General features: G+C 37.7%; 1 protein-coding gene across 1 annotated transcript in view; it reads right to left on the bottom strand.

Moving 5' to 3' along the window:
* The window catches only part of EYA1 (EYA transcriptional coactivator and phosphatase 1), a 341,835-nt gene that overhangs the window by 316,141 nt on the left and 8,577 nt on the right, over positions 1-17,117 (bottom strand). The window contains exon 2 of the mRNA XM_063606819.1: positions 13,286-13,390. Coding sequence (XP_063462889.1) covers positions 13,286-13,318 — 33 coding nt within the window. The 5' untranslated portion in view covers positions 13,319-13,390. The remainder of the gene's footprint in view (positions 1-13,285; positions 13,391-17,117) is intronic.

A 17,117-nucleotide genomic window follows, 5' to 3' on the forward strand; every position in this document is an offset into this window, starting at 1 on the left:
CACTGGACATCTCCAGAGAAATAGAACTAATATCTCCAAAGAAAATCAGCTGATTTAATCTCTTTTTGTAACTTGTAGTGCTTAAGGACTGTTAGTGGTTTAATGACTTAAAAATATATGATGTATGGAAAATTCTGCTATCAATACAAACTTTTTTTTTTTTTTTTGAGACAGGATCTCTCTGTCACCCAGGCTGGGGTGCAGTGGTGTGATCACAGCTTACTGCAGCCTTGACCTCCAGGGCTCAAGTGCTCCTGCCACCTCAGCCTCCCAACTAGTTGAGACCCCAGGCCCATGCCACCACACCTGGCTAATGTTTTTATTTTTTGTAGAGAGTGGTCTCACTATGTTGCCCAGGCTGGCCCTGAACTTCTAGGTTTAAGCAATCCTCCCACCTTAGCTTCCCAAATGGCTAGGATTACAGGCGTGGACCACTGCACCTGACCTCAAGTGTTTTGGCAACAACTTGAAAGGACTCTTGGAACAAGTTAATATGCAATTCTATTATATTTTCATTTTGTAGCAAAATACACTTATGTTAAAACTTTTCATTATAGGATTATAAAATTGTTTTTCTACCTTTACAAGTGCCTTTAGCATTTACTATCTTTTCTCATGTTTTAAGGTGGGTGAGAACATTACAAGAATTTCGGGCCTGGTCTTCCAAAGTAATATAAAAATCTATTCAGCTCTTTTTTTTTTCTTTTTTCTTTTTTCTTTTCTTTTTTTTTTTTTTTTTTTTTTGAGACGGAGTCTCGCTTTGTCCTCCAGGCTGGAATGCAGTGGCGCGATCTCGGCTCACTGCAAGCTCCGCCTCCCAGGTTCACGCCATTCTCCTGCCTCAGCCTCCCGGGTAGCTGGGACTACAGGCACCCGCCACCACGCCTGGCTAATTTTTTGTATGTTTAGTAGAGACGGGGTTTCACTGTGTTAGCCAGGATGGTCTCCATCTCCTGACCTCATGATCCACCCGCCTTGGGCTCCCAAAGTGCTGGGATTACAGGCGTGACCTACCGCGCCCGGCCAAAAATCTATTCAGCTCTTATTGGCAGTGAAGGTGAAAGCCACTAACCTCAGTTACAATTACAGCAAATCAATCACCTTTGTCCCAAAAAGTTAATGTAACTTTCAAAGGACTCTAATGCTCAAAGTAATGAGAAGTTCAGCATAGAATCTCATTGCACACTTGTGTGAATTAGCCCTGTTATTTCTCTTGCTGCCATTACTAATGGTTCTGTGAATTATAGTCCCCATTCAATGTCATAAATAGATCATATGTTCATTTGAAAATTTTTATTGGCTACCATTTTGTTTTAAGATGGCAGCCTGGCTCATAGTTTAAATTCCAAATGAGTAAGAAACATGTATATCAATTTTGAGATACCATATTTTAGAAAATTATCCTAGGGCAAACGGAAAGATAATCATTTTTTTAAGGCTAGATAAAATAAAATGAAATTGATGAAGTTAAAATACAGATCTGATTTTGTTAGTCCCCACTAAATAGTGAGTATACTTCTTTCCCCAAGTAATTTGGAAGCTGAGCAAACAGCTAATTCTAATGTGTAATGTAAACTTTTTAACAAATGAATTTTAATAAAAGCCAACTTTATAAATGAAATTTATAAGTTATTTGAGTTCCATTTAATCACCAACAGCTTCCTATTTTGAGAACACAAGTGGTCAATGCAGGCATACTAACCAAATAGAAACATTTTTCAGATACATAATTTCACACACAAAATATTTTTGAACTCATTTTTAAAGTTAACCCTCCCAATTTACCAGATGAGGCTAGGTAATCATGGTATTGTGTTAATGTTTCACAGAAACTTAGATGAACACATCACTAAAAATCACCAGTGTGAGCACTGAGAATGAATAAAGTAAAACGTGTACTTGGTCATTTTTCCTTATGACAGAAAAAGCTAATTTTTTAAATAGAAATTAGAAATGTTATATTAAATAATCAATCCCAAACCCAGTATTCATTTTTAGGCTTGTAAAATATGACTAGTATTAAAGTTAATACCTGAATATGCAAAGCATAAAATTTTATTCTTGAAAAACATCCCTGTGATAGCTATACTTTGATAGAAATACAACAGCCTCATTAAAGAAAGAAATCATCACATACTATATACTTTGCCAAATGTTTTTGATATAATAAAAAATCTGAGTATTTCTAAACATCAGAATAAATTACCATGAATTCTGGAATCCCTGAATGGAATTTTAGTTTATACCTGAATTAAGCAATAACAAGAATGGGCGAGTGAATGTCATCCATTGCAATATTTGTATGGCCCAATACAATGATCTCTGGCATCCCTTTGGACTATGGACAGCATATTTCAAAATGAAAAAAAAAATTAAATAAAATCAGTAATTTAAAAAAGGTTTCTTTTCCCTTTTTACTTATAGAAAGAAGGAAAAACTGTTAAGGAGGACACAGGAAGTATTGTTTTTGTTTCGGAATACTGCCTGGAAGAAAACACACACATTTGTTGCCTTTTGAGATATGCTCTTGATAAACAGTAGAGTTTGTATGTTACTACATTGCTTACTAAAGCCATCATGATTGTCTTTTGATCCTCATGATCATTCTGAGATACCCAGTATTGAAATACTATCCTCATCTTAGAGATGAAGATGGGGGCTCAGAGATGATCAGAGATTTGCACACACTTGGGCAGCAGCTGAGTCAGGGCTCCAACACAAGCGTTCCATCGCCTGACAAACCCACTCTCCCTCCTCTACCCTCACAGGTATGCACTGAATTAACGTGGTAAGAATGCAAGTTCAGTTACTGTTTTATTGATACAAGATGGGAGTACAAAGTCACAGAGTTGCATGAAATCAAAATTTAAAAAAATATATGAGAATGTGAGTCTAATTTATGTCGTTTGAATTTGGGAGACCACTTAAGGAAATTTCATGAATTCCTTTGAAATATAAACATTAATTGATCTAATTTAATCTAGTGGAGTACCTTAGAAAAATTTCTTCAATGAATAGAATTTATTTGCACAAAGGACATGAAATTTTTGGTATGTGATTGTTAACATATTTTGCCCACCTAATTTCATGTATTCATGTACATAAGCTAAATTAATCTATATTATTAATTTCTTTATAATCTAATTTTTGTAAAGGAACATTTAAAAAATTAACCTCACCCTCAAATTATCAAAAATTTTCAATTAATAGAGTTCCAGTTAATGATGTTTAATAGCCGTGGTGTTTGTTTTTAGGTTACCTGTTACCTTCATGAAACCTGGCAGAGCAAAAAAACCTCTGAGCTTGATCCTGGCCTGTTTCCAAAGGTGCTTGATTCCCTGGAGACAAGTGGGGGCTAAAGCTGCCACACTAGCAGGCCTGAAGATCTTTTTCTGTTTACAAAACCTTGGCTCCAGGCAATTGTACTTATTCACTCATTCAACCAAAACATTTTGCACGTCATGTGCAAAATAGTGAAAGGACTGAGTGACAGAGGGAGTGTGGTTGTTTCTTTTGCATATTTTCTGCCCTCAAACAGCTCATGGCCTAGAAGGCAAATAGCCTTTTAAGTTTGGGTGAACAATATAAGCTAGAATAAAATATATGCTAATTAGCAGTTCAAAGCACTTATTGTGTGAAGAATTAAGATTCTGTTTCAGAGGAGCAGATAAAGATAAATAAATTGACCTCTGAATGTACCCAGTCTACAAAAATACCCAGTGATAGATTCTGCATAAAACAGGAGAAAGAAGAGTCATATTAATGTATATTACATATATATATTAATATGTATATATGTTACATATATAATTACACATATTTATATAATTAGTTATACATAGTATATATGCTACTTAATATAATTAATTATATTCATGATCAAGCTTCACTTCTCTTCAAAAATACTGATTATCAATTTTAATGGAAAATAGGTTGATAGGATCCCTGTATTAGTGATCTATCACGGTGTAACAGATTTATTATCTCACACAAATTTTGAGGGGCAGAAATCTGGGAGCAGTTTAGCTGGGTGGTACTAGCTCAGGGTCTCATGAGAACATATCTTGGCTATCTGCTGGGGCTGCAGTCATCTGAAGGCTTAACTGGGGCTGCATGATCTGCTTGTAAGATGGCTCACTCCCATGGTTGTTGTGGAAGGCTTCAGTCCCTGGCCACATGTGCCCCTCCACAGGGATGCCTGAGTGCCCTTGCAACATAGCAGCTGGCTTCCTCCAGAGTGAGTGATCCAACAGAGAGCAGGGAGAAAGCCATACGGGCCTTTGTGACCTAGTGTCCACAGTAGCCACTGTCACTTCTGCTGTTTTTTTCTCCCTAGTAGAATTGAGTCACTAAGTCCAGACCACACTCAAGGAGAGGGTTCATCCAAAGGGCCCCCCTTACAAGGCTCTATCTCTTAAAGGGAGGAGTATCAAAGAATTTGTGAACATATTTTAAAATCACCACAAACACATCCTGGGAATGGGATACAAAATGTAGAAGTATTTCTTCATCACTATTCTAGGCATGTTTTAAAATTAATCATAGGAAAATTGTATATGATACTATACATAAATAAAATTATGGATGCACAGAAATGTGGACATCAAAGAATCATTATCACATTAGAGCCAACATAAAGATATACTCTGGGTTCTACAACAAGATTCATTGGCTGAGGGATGAAGAAGATTTGGGAAAAAAAGAGAAGCAGGATTTCGAAATATAGAAATGTATCACACTAGGGTTCAAATGCAATCCTGGAACTATGGAACTAGATCACCAAACTGAGTACTTGAGTTCACACGGATGCTTGACTTTGATGATTGGTCTTCCTGCCCATCCCTTGGTGAACACCACACATTTATTTTGTGATGCAAAGACTTTATTAACTTCAGTTATCCAATACAATAAGGACACCAGTCGAATCATACTGTGTTAAAATTAGAAGAGATCTTCTCCCAAATTCTTCATTTTACAAATAAAGAAAATGAGGCCCAGAGAGAGAGTAAACAGTCACATTCAAGATGTCAGGGCTAGCCTGATAGGAACAAAATGAGAAATCTTGAAAGGAGAGAGCGCACAACTGTAGACCCACCTTGCGTGCAGGGGCAGTCATCCCTGGGTATCTGTGGAGGACTGGTTCCAAAACTCTCACAGATAGTAAAATCCTTGGATTCCCCAGCCCCTTAAGTTGGTCCTCTTTATTCACCAGTTCTGCATCCCATCCGCAGATAGGAAGGGCTCACTGAGGTAACAACAGAACAATGCATGAATCCTCATTTTACCTACATGCATTAACATTATCCTGGGACTCTGTTCCATATGTCTATGGCAACTTTCATGCCATGTCTGCAGAGTTATAGGCATGTGATAAGAGATTTTCTGGCCCTGGAAGCCTATAATATTTCCTATCTGGTCCTTTATAGAATAAATTAATTGTATTATTGCTATACCAAAATGGCTTTATTATTGTAGCTCACATTTCTGGTGATTACCAGATTTCTTTAAGTATTTAAACCACCCTCCCTAGCCCTCGCCCCCACCCCTCACACATAAAAAAACAAAGTCCTAAAGTCTGTGGCTTTTATTCAGAAAGAGAGATCCACATGCCCCAGTTGCTAACTGCTCACTGACACAAGTTCATAGTTCTTTAAGCTCTCACACTCCTGCATGTTAAGAGTGCCAGATCAGAGGCAGCCAGGGGCAATGAGTCTCAATGGTTAGGGCCCCTCTTTCCTTTCTTTCCAGCATCAGCCACAAGCAATTTTCATCTTTGTCACACTCCATCTGTTTGGTGCATATGGACCAAGTGAGCTACACCAGAACACAAGATGTTGGCCAGCTCAGATAAACAAACATTTACTGAGTGCAGGTAGAGGGCTTGACATTGTGTTTGGCCCTGGAAATATAAACATGTCACTGTCCTGGCTCTGGAGTAATTTTCCTGTCAAGGTTTTATTTTTTACTGAAAATACCCAACTGCTAATACAACCTGGTGCCCAATGTGAACTTTGACGTCCAGTCTTTTTGAAACTCTCAGATCACATTCTATCCTGGGCTCCTTTACTGTGCCCAAGCCAGCCTTGCCTGTTCAAATGAAAAATTTTGCCTAATTCCTTCCAGCATGGTCTGATGTTCCACGTCACAACCTCATCTTAACCCTGTGAATGTCTGTCCATTACATCAGAATTAACAGATAGTACCTCATTCCCCCAGTCAAATACATTTTAATTAAATAACGACTAGTGAGGCCATCCCAGCTCAAATTTGAATCCAAGAAGTTGAGGTCCCGAATCTGCGCTCTCATTCACGGTATGTCTTTCATATGTTATTTTTAATCACACAATCATGCAAGAAAGGTATTATTATGCCTAATTTACAAATGAGAAAGAACTGAGGCTTGGAAAGGCGAAAACAGCTTGCCCAAGTACAGAGCTAAGGCTCAAGCAGATGTGTCTGACTTTAAATGTCCTGCCCTTTCCAAAAAGATGTTTCACTGGCCTTGATGCTAGTGGCTGTATATACTGCTTTAGAGTTTACAAAGTGCTTTGGCATATGGTATCTTTATTTCTTCATCCTGGGGACCCAGCAATATAGGTCTGTTATCTCTACTGGTAAAAAACAAAATTGAGGTGTAGAAATTGAAATTAATTTCATGAAGTTATTCATTGAAATAATTCTTAGAATAAACTGTGACTCAGAACCAGAAATTCTGAATCCAAGTCAAGGTTCTCTTCACTATGCCTAATTGCCTTCCCAAGTTCAAGTTATTATCTATTTGCTGAGTACCCATCACATCCGAAAAGACTACCCCAACTCTAGGCCTTACTGCTTCATGCCAAAAATGCAAATCATTGTTGCTATCAGATAGATAAACAGAAAGATGAAAAATTAGTACACTAGAGATACAGCATTTAACTGATAGTTGTTAAAAAGCCTTAAGTATTGGAAAATAATTATATATTCATTATTAGATACTTCCATCAAATAGATTATAGGTGATGGCATATCAAGGGTTAAATCTCCCCATCTGTAAAATGATGAGGTAGGATCAGATATGTGCTTTCAAACTGGTGCTTCAATGATCTCAAAATGGGAGTTTTTGAAGGTCCATCCCAATAGCCAACTATTGGGTGGTCAGCCCAGCCCCTCCTCTGGGAACTGTGGTGTTTCTGCTGCAGCGACCTGCTCTATCAGGCACAGGATCATGATGCATCCAGGACCGGTCAGAGGTTTTCTTCCTACATGGTGGATGACCCAGTAATGTATAAACCATGGTGGTTAGCCAGCACTATGCAAGGGGAACAGAGAAAGTCAGTCTATAAACAAAAAGAGGACTGAATAAAATGTGCAGAAAAAAGAAAAAAAATTACCTGAATTCCCCAGATGCCCTCTTTCTTAAGACTTTCCTTTTGTTTTCTTATGCCAGCTCATGATAAGTTCCATTACTTGCAACCACATAAACTAGAGTTATTCAAGGTGCTGAGACAGGAGGGGGATAGGTAGACAAAAAGATAAGGGTTTAGGCCTCACACTCTTATTAGTTTTTGTTATGGGTTGAATTATATCTCTCCAGAAACAATAAGTAGAAATCCTAATCCCCAGTATATGTGACTGTGACTTTATTTGGAAATAGGGTCTTTACAAGAAGTAATCAAATTAAGATGAGGTCATTAAGATGGGCCCTAATCTAATATCACTGGTGTCTTTATAAGAAGAGAAGGAGGGGCACAGATGTAAGAGGGACAAAGGCCATGTGACAATATAGGCAGAGATTGAAGTGCTGCAGCTACAAGTCACAGAAAGCCAAGGATGGCCGGTGCACTCCCAGAAGCTAAGGAAGGATTCCCCTCCAGGTTCCAGAGGGAGCATGGCCCTGCTAACATGTTGAATTTGGACTTCTAGCCTCTAGAACTGTGCAACAATGAATTTCTGTTGTTTTAAGCCACCCACTTTGTGGTACTTTGTTACAGAAGTCCTAAGAAAAGAATGCAGGCTTCTAATAAAGATGCTCGGCTTTAAAAAATGAAATTGTAAATCTCTGGATTCCATGGTTTTATATTTAAGTTATCTAAAAGTTTCACTTACATAAAATATCTCACTTGGGGTGAAGCTGAATAAATGCAACCCTGATTTAGTATAAAATTTCCCAGTTCACTTCTACATGTGTATTATACTTGTATAACTACTTTTAGTAACTTCTGCTAAAGAGTGGGTTTCTTTCTATTAAAAAATAAATAATTAATTTTTCCAGTTTGGTTAAAAGTCACCTTTTATTTCTAGCATCTCCAAGTACAGGAATAACGTACATACATGTTTTATTTAATAGTTTTCTTGCAAAACCCAGCATCTCAGCAAAAGCTGCTGTTAGCACTTCAAATTTATCATAACTTAAAGGGAGACACAAGAGGTACAGTTATGAGAATACAATGGAGCCCTAAAGTAAAATTACTCCACAAGGATCTAGAATATCATCATCTAAATTTTTTGAAAGAAAAGTAAGTTAAGTATCTACCATTTATAACAAAATGCTCCTTTTAGAGTCTTAGGAGACCTAATTCCACCCCCCAATGCATGAGCTGACAACATCATGATCAAACATATGCAGGGTTGGTGCTTATAATACCTGATGCAGGTGTGATGGTCACATTTTTAAAATTGTATTGTAGACTTGCAGGTGGCCAGATAATTTTTTATTCATGGTCGTTTATTCATTTTTCTAGAGATGTTTCCAATAAAAAGTGAATTAGAGTTATGTTGCACTTTTCATTTTCAAAGAACATTTGAATCCATGATCCCACTTGACCTACAAAATTGTGATTTTAAATCAGAGAAGGCAAATATTATCATATCTGTTTTATAGCAGAAGAGGTTGATGCTTATAAACCTGCCCCAGGTCATACAGCTAGTAAAAGGTAAAACCAGGTCTTACGACTTCAAGTCTAAAATGTAGTTTCCAAAAAACTAGGCTCTCTCTATTTGATTCAGACACAAGTTTTGGGTTATCGAGTGGTGGGTTTTTAACTGCAGCCCTCACAACTTCATAAGGAAAATAGAATGATATATTTTTAAAATTCACTTTTAAAAAAGTGAGTATGTGCTTTTTTTTTTATCTTGACATGATTTCTTTCTAGAAATCCTAGTAAACTAAAGAAACTGAAAGAAGTGGTTATAACTCTGCTGTTTGATGCTTGTGTTTCCAGTGTTTACCTTGGATCAGGACAACCACTAAGGTATCAGCAGTTCCACCGCCATGGCTGCTAAGAGAGTGGAACTGTGATCATCCAGATGGGAACCCTTCAGAGGCGAACAGAGGAGTGGCCAAGATCATGACAGAAATGATGTGAAAGCCCACAAACCTCCTCCTCTCCATGATGTCCTCATGAAGTGAAGAGAAGAGTGGATAGAACTTACAAAATCACACGTGTTACTGACTCTTCCTAAATGTGGGAGACACATAAGCAGAACCTTCCAGAATTAGAAAGGTGGACTTTCTGATTTAACGTTTCTACTCAGGGTCATGTCTACATAGGATCAAAATATGAAGTAACTTCACCTCTGCCCATGGTCTTTCATCATAGGATAGACACAGTTCCAAAGCTCTGCTAGGGTCATGAGGCTACATGATAGGAATATTGCAGTTTTCAATGTTCATACGATCAGCTATTTCCCCTCCCTCAAGTATCATCAGTCACCTCAGAATTTTTAGCTTCAAATCTCACAATGACAGTGGTAGCACCAAGATGAAGAATGCACACACCCTTGGAATGAACACACTCTTGTTTAAGGGCTTCCCTGCACTGCCACCTTCCCATCCACTGAAAGCACAGGGAAGCTCCTCTTAGCCTTTCCCCCAGAGAGAGAGACTCTCTAGACTCTGCAGACATCATGGAGCCAAAATTACACTGGTAGCTATTGCCAGCCTCCTCCTCAGCCCAGAGCTCTGAGCTGAAAGAAAGACATGAAGAGGCATCGCCACCTTCTCTTTCGATCTTGTCACATATGTATCTGTGTAGTAGAGAAAGAACCATTGAGACTTGAGAAAGAATTGTTGTTTACAAAAGCAATAAAGATTCATAATATTATACTAATAATAGCACATGTTGAGAGTTACAAATATGCTTTGTAAGCTAGCATTGTGTGAAAAATCTTTCAAGAAGTATTGTTTTGTCTTTAATATCATCTTTCTGAAAAGATCAAAGGTCCAATTCCTATCAGAAATATGCATAGGGAGGCAAGTATTTCAACCTTACTAGAAAAGGCACAATCCAGAATGCACCATTAGCAGGTGTAATTCTGTGAGCAAAGGGCTACAGAGTGTAAGAAAGAGGTACAAAATAATAAAGCTGGAAAGGACCTTAGGTTATATGGATTTTACTTTTCTCATTTTACAGATGCAAAAATCAAGGTCCCCAGAGAAGTATTTGGAATATACTTAATATATTTTTAAAAGAATATATCATGGACACAATGGATACAACTCATCCATAAAAAAGAATAACCTACGGACATGTGCAACATCACTGATGACTCTCACAGACATGGTCCTAGGTGAAAGAAGCCAGAAACACACTGAGGATTCCATTTGCATGAACTTTTAGAACAGGCAAAACTGATGCAAAGTGGAAACAATTAGAACAGCGGTTGCCTGTGGGGTGAGAGGATGAGTACTGGGGAAGTACTGAGTGTGAAGGGTCCAAGAGGGCTTTCTGGGAAGATGGAGCTCTTCCAATTTATGACACAAGGTGTAGGTTACACGGCTACATCCATTTGTTACAATGGGGCAGTTAAGACTTGTGCCTTTTAATCCATATACATTTTATCTTAAAAAACTGTAAAGAAAAACAGCAATCTTTCAGTGGTGGTATGACGAGTAGGTCGGGGGAAGATGGAATGAGAATGGCCAAATGCTGTTAACTGTTGAAGTGGGCACAGGGATTTACTCTAAATATGGCTGAAACTTTTTGTGACATAAACTTGTGAAAGATGAACATGATGAGCAAGGGAATGTTCAATCATGTTTAGAAGTGTGAGCACTTGGGATACTGGTCCAGGACTCTTTTCAATTCCTTAAGGAGACAGGGCCTTGGGTGTGTCGCCCAGGCTAGAGTACAGTAGCGCAACCACCTTTAAATTCTTTATATTCTTGAGTTACCTTAATGTTTTTAGCTATGTTCTAGGTCCTCTTCCCATCTTGAGCCTCTCTCCCCCTCTTCCTAAAGCAAAGGAGTAACCTGAGAGCCAAAGGAAGCCCGAGGAGCTCACCCAAGGCCTCACACGAGGCCTCTGAAGAGATTGTGACACCTCCTGGCTGAGCAGTCAGCTGCCAAATTGCCAGGACACAGATTCTCCAATCAGTGCCACACAGTGTTTGCCTATGAGAAATACCCCTTCCTTGTTCTGTACCTCTGAGATAGCCAAATACCTTTCAAGACTGAAAATGCTTCACTCTCACATAATAAAAACAGGACAAAATGAGATGCAATTAGATTGCCCTCTCATATATCTTTTATTATGATGGCCAAAATAAATTCTTTTAATCTTTACATTTCTTACCTATTTGTTATTTTAGTCTCAAATCTTACTTAATATCTTCTGTCTTAAATTAGAATTTGCATAATACAAGGTATCAAAAGAAACATTATTGGCAGTATTTCTTTGCAGATATTATTAAATTAGTTGGTGATTCTCCAGTGTATCAACTTGCCTCCATCTAGGGAGCAGAGTTCATAAAAGGTGGCAGTAAGAAGTTATTAATGAGTTTATTTTTCATTAATTTTATATGAGCTACAAAAGTATTTTAACATAATAAATTCAAATATCACAGACCCAACATAGGAGTTTAAACAAACAAACAAATGAATTAAATGGGTTGAGTTCGTTTTCTGTTTAGGGTAAAAGCTACATGATACGAAGTGATCTCAAAGTGATTTATGTGAATTATCTCACAAGTTGACTTAGAATATCCATAAAATACACTCTGTAATTGCATACAGTGTGACTGTGAAGATACCTTCATAGCACTTGACCATTTGTTATTAAAATTCCCATCCAATAGCAGTTCCTGCTTATTGCATAACACCAACAGGTCTTGTAAAACATACATTTAAAGGAAACACAACAGTGTTACTAAAGATCATGCTTCAGGGACATGGATGAGGCTGGAAGCCATCATCCTCAGCCAACTAGCACAGGAACAGAAAACGAAACACTGCATGTTCTCACTCGTAAGTGGGAGCTGAACAATGAGAACACATGGACACAGGGAGGGGAACAACATGCACCAGGGCCTGTTGCAGGGCTGGGGGTGAGGGGAAGGAACTCAGAGGATGGGTCAATAGGAGCAGCAAACCACCATGTTGCACATATACTTATGTAACCTGCACGTTCTGCACATGTATCCCAGAACTTAAACTAAATAACAAAATATTAAAAAAGAAATGAAAGCTAAAAAAAAAAAAAAGAATTCTACTGTGAACAAAGCTGAGCTATGAAATCACATGTCTGAAAGCATCGTATCTGACCAGGGGACTTACAGTGTAAAGTCATGGATGCTGCCCTAAATGTTGCTATGGAAATTTTCCGAGAAAACAACTTTAACTTACTGAAATATGCTTTTTTTTAAATTAAAATTCATTGAATTATTCAAGTTCTAAATAACTCAAAGGTTATTTGTAAGATGACCCCTAATTGGGAATATTCATTTATGAACCAAAGGTAGCTTTCTTTCTTCCTGATACAAACCTGTAGAAAATCTGCGAACCCTTTCTCTTCTGCTCACAAATCAACAAATAAAATATAACCTAAGGCTCTCTTATTTTAAAGCCCATTCAAGAGTTCATCAAACTGTGAAACTTCTTCACTAAAAACCTATTTTGAAGATACATACACACAGGTATATTCATAAAACAAATACATGTAAAAGAATCCAAAAAATTGACATTAATTTAAGTTTTAAGAGGCAAATATATGCTTTCCCTGAGGCAAAGAAACTGTAAGCCTAAAAATTATCTTATGCATATTGGGATAATTACATAATACTAAAGGTTAGGTTTTTCCAGTATGACTCTACTTTTGATAACTGATACCTCTGAGAAAAGATATAAATTAGGTTAGGCTGATGAAACAGTGTACTACTTAATTCATAACCTTCAAAATCATTAAAAATTGGTACATTGGTACAGAGCTTTTGACAATTTTCCAGATACTCGGGTTACAATAAAAATGCCATGATGATTTTAAAAGTAATAATTCTTTCCTTAGGACTGACATTCTGTTTACTTACAGACTGTCCATTTATCCCCCGGGGGTCTTCCATTGAAGACTTCTTCTGAATTATGTATGGGCTATTAGCTACACACTTCTTCAAAGGGTTCCAACACCCCTGCACCTGTGAACAACAGAGCATCACACAGCTGTATTAATTGTGTGGCATGAAATTCAGAGCTGGCCTTCACATCTGCAGCTTTCCATTTACCAGCGTGTATACACAAGTCAAGAACACTTACCTTCACTGAATGAGTCTTTAAAATAAATATTATGGGCTCACTGTTTATCACAATTTACATGAGCCAAATGTGGCCAAATTATAGCTCAGTTGTGTCTGCTGTCAGCAGCTGCAGCCCAGGGAAAGAAAGGATGGTAGGGAGGCAGGGGGAGCAGCTAAAGATCCTTCCGCACACATTATTTTTGAGCCAGCAGTACAAGAGCTTTTTTTCTTCTCTTCTTTTTTTTTTCTTTTTGAATTTAGTTTCTCCATGCTATCTATCAACGTCAGCTGCACCACAATGCAAAGAGGAAATACTAACAAAGAAATATGATTGTAGTCTGAACAAGGATGAAAGAGAAAAAGCAAGAGTTGAGTGTTTTACCCTTAGGGCAAGGATATTATTATACTATTTCTTAGCAAGTTTACATTAGGTCACAGTTTCACGAATGATCAAGTCTGCACCTTCAGACTCAACACCTTCAGGAAGAATGGGTTTGGGGGATGCTTCAAAACATGGACAGTAAATGTGGTATTTTCAGATATATTCTACATGTAGCTATCTTCAAAAAAATAATATAGCAATTTAAATGCCATTCTAATTTCCTAACGTTCAGAATTAATTTTTGTGCTCATGCTCAAATGAGGTACTCAAAAGATACTCTCAGGCTTTCTTGCTTGAGCTTGGCAACTGAGCAATTATTCTACCTCTCACACAAACACTAATGCAGCACATGTAATTTTAAGCAAAAAGTAAAATGCAATCTTAGTATTACCACGATAAAATTACACAACAGAGAACATGTAGTAGTGTAACTTCAGTATCACTTTTTATAAAAGTACTTGAATTTCTACATGCTCACATATTAGGAAAGCTACTATAGTGGAAGTCAAGAGATTTCAATTCAGGTTCTGACTCTGCCACTTAACAGCTGAATGATCTCACGTGAATAACATAAGCTATCTGAACCTTAGTACTCTCATCTGGAAAATGAGAAATTTTAAATGAATATCTTGCAGCTTTATATTCTACAGAACTATTTCATATTTTATAATGTAATGAGTCTATGTATTTCACACATAATTTTCAGGTAAAATATTCCAAGCATGGTTTATTTAAGAAGTAATTTTGAAGTCTTAGGAGAATTGTCATTTGTTTGTTTTGCTCAACATTATCAATGCTGCAAATGTATGCCCAATCCACTGTCAACATAAAGTTGATGCTTTTTGGACAACATAAAATATAAATAACTAGATTCTTAAAATTTAGAGAAGCCATATTAAAGCACTATGTTTTTGTAATTTTAACAAGAAACAATTTCATAATGTCAAGTTGTGAGTAAATAAAAATCATATGAATGTATTCATGCTATGTCACACCAAGAAAATATAACACTTTATTTTGAATTGTACTCAACTGCAGAACAGAATCTTAAAATTCAACAGCATTGCTTTTAGAGGATTCCTTGCATAAATAGGGAAGAGATACTACAGAATATCCTAGACTGTTTTCATTGCTTAAGTTACTCTTAGGAGGTACATTAACTGTTCCAGGCACCAAGGTGGGATTTCAAAATAATGATAATAATCCTGCCTTACATTGGTAAAATGCTTTACAGTTTACCAAGTGCTTTCACACAAATTGCCCACAGTGCACCTATATGAGGTAAGACAAAGCCCAGTCTCATTCCTCACAGAAGGGAGCAGGTCTAAGACAAAGACCCCTCTGATTTCCCATAAATTCCCATCCTTTCCATACCTGTCTTGTGAACACGTTTCAATCAAAATCTGTATATTTGATATTCCAGGATTATTTCCCATGTGTTTCTTTCCCATATTTCCATATTGAACTTACTGAACAGTTTAAGGTATTAAGAATGGTCAAGTTACATGAGCATGAAAGGTATTTCATTTGTAATTTTATTTCTGCTGAAGATGAAACTATTCTGTACTAAATTTCATGTTTGTTATTGTTTCCTGGGCTAAAAAGAAAAGACAGATTATTGAGAAGTCAAAACAGTCAGCATTCATCGACTTCAGGTAGATGCCTCCAGTAAAAAAGACTACCACTCAAAAATCAAAAAATCACAGCGAGCCGTGGACTTTATTTACAAATCCTCCAGTGCTTGCTAAATCAGTATAGTTGTTTCCAGATTTCTACATGTCAATCCAAACCATGAAATATATGACATGACTGGGTCTACTGATATTTAGGAGCCTGGCTCTGGTAAACCTTTAATTCCCTTGCTGGACTTGATCTTTCATGGTTTATAAATAAGCCTGTCTCCATTATAGCACTCATTTAGTGGAATTGCAATTATTTCTCTACCTGTCTCCCCCACTAGACTGTAGCTCCAAGAGAGACAGAACCATGCCTTACTCTCTGGTTCTAGTCACATATGGCACTAATTAAATATTTTGAATGAATGAATAAAATGAATAAATGAATGAATGTTGTTGATACATTACAACTTTTGAATACTTGTAAACTCTGAGCTAGAATTAAGTAGACAGTTAAATGGTGGTGCTATCATTCAATCAACTAGAAAGCATCCACAAAATTTCTGGTCCTGAGCTTTATTTCAAATATCCTAAGAAACAGGCTTAAGCAAAACTGGTAACTTGATGTTTACCTATCCACCTACTTGCCTGCCTATCTACACACATAGAGAGTAACTAGTCACAAAACTGTACAGACCTACACATAAACATATATAGAGGTGAACTTAGAGGTGAACTTCTTAGAGGCTTTGTATAAACCTAGGAGTGGTTTCTAGAAAAGGAGTAGAAGACTATCCAGGTAGGCTAATCTAGGTATAGATTAGGAGGGAACACTGATGGAGGATTAGTGGAATGACATTTGTTTGGGGAGATGTGTGGAGTACCAGAGGCAGGTGCCTTGGTGTCAGAGGTGTCCCTACAGACAGGTGCCATAAGTGTGGTGGCCATTACCAACCATCCCCAACACCTTGTAAAAGCAGGGAACTGGGTTAATCACTCACTTGTGCATCTACCCAAAATGGCCAAATCCTTTATTTATGCACTTTTGAGTCAATTATGATGGTGCCCTCCAGAGGAGGGGTGCCCCTTGGAGTTGTACACAGTGGAATCCTACCCTTCTATTGACACCTGAAGTGAAATTTTCCTTCATAAAAAGACAAGGACTAAGAGGCATCTAGGGCCCTGTCTACCAAGTCTAACATTCTGGGTTAGCTATTCACCCTAAGCATAGAGGAAAAGCCTCTTCCTGAAATGTACTACATCAACTCCTTAAGTAGAAAAAGAGGGTCAACCGAAAAAAAATTGAGGAAAAGCTGCATAGTGTTAGGCTGGAGATGCATTTAATGATAGCCTGACTCTCCATATTTTGTAGCTGTTTGAGACCATCTAAGAAGAGCAGAGAGTGGCATGCAGCCCCTTCCAAGGCCACCACAACACACAGGAGACAGGGTAGGGGCACCCACAGCTCCAGGTGGTAGAGCGCCTGACTGACATTCACAGTACCAAGCCAGATGCTTGCATGGGCATCTGTTGCTGAGCAGAATGGGCAGGTGGCATGAGGAACAGCAGAAGGCCTCCCAGACAACAAGGAAACAGGAGTGATGGCCACATTTGAATTGATCTTTCGAAC

Source organism: Pan paniscus, chromosome 7, assembly GCF_029289425.2.
Source record: "Pan paniscus chromosome 7, NHGRI_mPanPan1-v2.0_pri, whole genome shotgun sequence".
NCBI lineage: Eukaryota > Metazoa > Chordata > Mammalia > Primates > Hominidae > Pan > Pan paniscus.